Genomic DNA, 1,852 nt, shown 5'->3' on the forward strand with positions numbered 1-1,852 from the left:
CCTCCCGGTACCGATCGTGGAGACCACGAGCAGCGCCACCACGGCGGCGCAGCGGCGCCATTCGGGCCGCAGCAGGTGCAGGAGCCGCCGGGCCGGGCCCACCGGAGCCGCCTGCGCTCCCGGTCCCGGTGCCGGTCCCGGCCCCATCGCCCCGCGCTCCCGCGGCCGCCGCTGCTCGGAAAGCGAAAGCGGCGCGCCAAAAGGGGCGGGGCCACGAGGCCACGCCCATTACCAGACACCGCCTCCTTATGGCCACGCCCCCGTATACATGAAGCTCCGCCCCCTCCGCCTGGGCTCTGCCTGGGCCCTGGACGCGCCCGCCGTGGCCACGCCCCTTCTGTGCCCGGCCCCGCCCGCCCGGAGCCAACTCATTACTCAGACCCCGCCCGCTACCCCCGCCCCCAGGCCCCGCCCCGCGTCGCGTCGCGAGTTCGAGACCCGGCCTCGCCTACCCGAGCCCACCCGCCCTCTGGACTTGATAAATCCTTATTTTTTGTCCCATTTTCCTACCGAACACCCAAATCCTGACCCAGCCGCGTGCACAGCCGTCGAGGGAGCCTCTCCCTCAGATCCGTAACAGGGGCAGGATTGGGATCCGAATCCTGGGCGCTGGGCTCCCTCCCCCTCCGCCAATAGCGACGCGCAGTTTCGCCTGACGTCACCGGGCGCCAGGCAGATCGAGGCGCGAGACGTTGCGGGGAAGCGAAAGCGAAAGCGCGAAGCGGGCGCCGCGCCCTGCCCACCCCCCCTCCCGCCTTGATTGGCCGTGGCGGCGGCCGTCCGCCAATGGTGCGGCGCGCTGGCCGTGACGTCTCCGGTTGCCGGGTGGATCCCCGCCGCGAGCCCGCGTGGGGACACCACGGGCTAAGGGACATTATGGGGACAACGTGGGGCCAGCACGCCGCTGTCCCACATCCCGCCCCCCGTGTGGATCTCGGAGCAGCAGCGGCAGGAGCAGCGCCCGATTCGGTCCCGGTCCTGAGGCCGCTCCCGGTCCGGGACCCACCGCCATCGCGGCCGCCTCACGAGTCGCCTCAGGAGGCGCCGCCCCCGCTGCGCTCCCGCCTCGCGCCGCTATTGGCTGGACTGCGGCCCGTCCGCCAATGACGAGGCGCGCCGTCCCATGACGTCACCGGGCGCCGGGCAGATCCCCGCTGTGAGAAACGAAAGTGGGACAACGCGGGGGGGGAGGGGCTCCTCTTTGGGCCCCCCCGGGATGTCACCCGTGTCCCCCCCATGTCGCCCGTGTCCCTCCCGATGTCACGACACTATCGGGGACACGGCGGGTCTTTATTGTCGGCTGGTGGCCGCCGCGGGGCCTGTGGGGACCGGCCGGTCCCCGCGTCCCTCAGATGCTGCCTGGGGGGGACACAGGGGACACTGAGGGGGTGACGGGGACAGGGACGGGGACAGGGACCGGGACGGGGACAGGGACAGGGACGGGCAGTGGCACCGTTACCTGCGGGGTAGTTGTCTCCAGGGAGAGGAGCGTAACCTGCGAGCGAGGGAGCCTGTGAGCACCCGTGTCCCCAATGTCACCAATGTCCCCCCCATGTCACCAACGTCCCTCCATGTCCCCCCATGTACCCCAGTGTCTCCCCCGTGTCCCCACAAGCAAGGAGAGCCTGTGAGCACCTGTGTCACCAATGTCACCAACATCCCTCCTCATGTCCCCAATGTCCCTTCATGTCCCCCCATGTCCCCCGTGTCCCCTCATCCCCACATCCCCCATGTCCTGCATCCCTCCACAGCCTCCATGTCCCCCCACGTCCCCCGTCCTGCCATATCCCCCAATGTCCCCCCATGTCCCCCAATGTCCCCCATGTGCCCCAATGTCCCCATGTCCCCCCAT

The 1,852-nt window shown here is 70.3% G+C and overlaps 2 protein-coding genes across 2 annotated transcripts in view; both read right to left on the minus strand.

Annotated features, from left to right (window-relative positions):
• Window positions 1-147, minus strand: part of LOC112954976 (antigen peptide transporter 2-like) — a 16,824-nt gene extending 16,677 nt beyond the window's left edge. The window contains exon 1 of the mRNA XM_026048259.1: window positions 12-147. Coding sequence (XP_025904044.1) covers window positions 12-147 — 136 coding nt within the window. The remainder of the gene's footprint in view (window positions 1-11) is intronic.
• A 927-nt stretch (window positions 148-1,074) lies between these two features.
• LOC112954978 (HLA class II histocompatibility antigen, DM beta chain-like) overlaps window positions 1,075-1,852 on the minus strand; it is a 2,271-nt gene continuing 1,493 nt past the window's right edge. Inside the window, exons 4-5 of the mRNA XM_026048260.1 lie at window positions 1,460-1,511; window positions 1,075-1,154 (exon numbers count right to left, since the gene is read on the minus strand). Coding sequence (XP_025904045.1) covers window positions 1,075-1,154; window positions 1,460-1,511 — 132 coding nt within the window. The remainder of the gene's footprint in view (window positions 1,155-1,459; window positions 1,512-1,852) is intronic.

The sequence above is a fragment of the Nothoprocta perdicaria genome, unplaced genomic scaffold (assembly GCF_003342845.1).
Source record: "Nothoprocta perdicaria isolate Ctin4 unplaced genomic scaffold, notPer1 scaffold_524, whole genome shotgun sequence".
Taxonomy (NCBI): domain Eukaryota; kingdom Metazoa; phylum Chordata; class Aves; order Tinamiformes; family Tinamidae; genus Nothoprocta; species Nothoprocta perdicaria.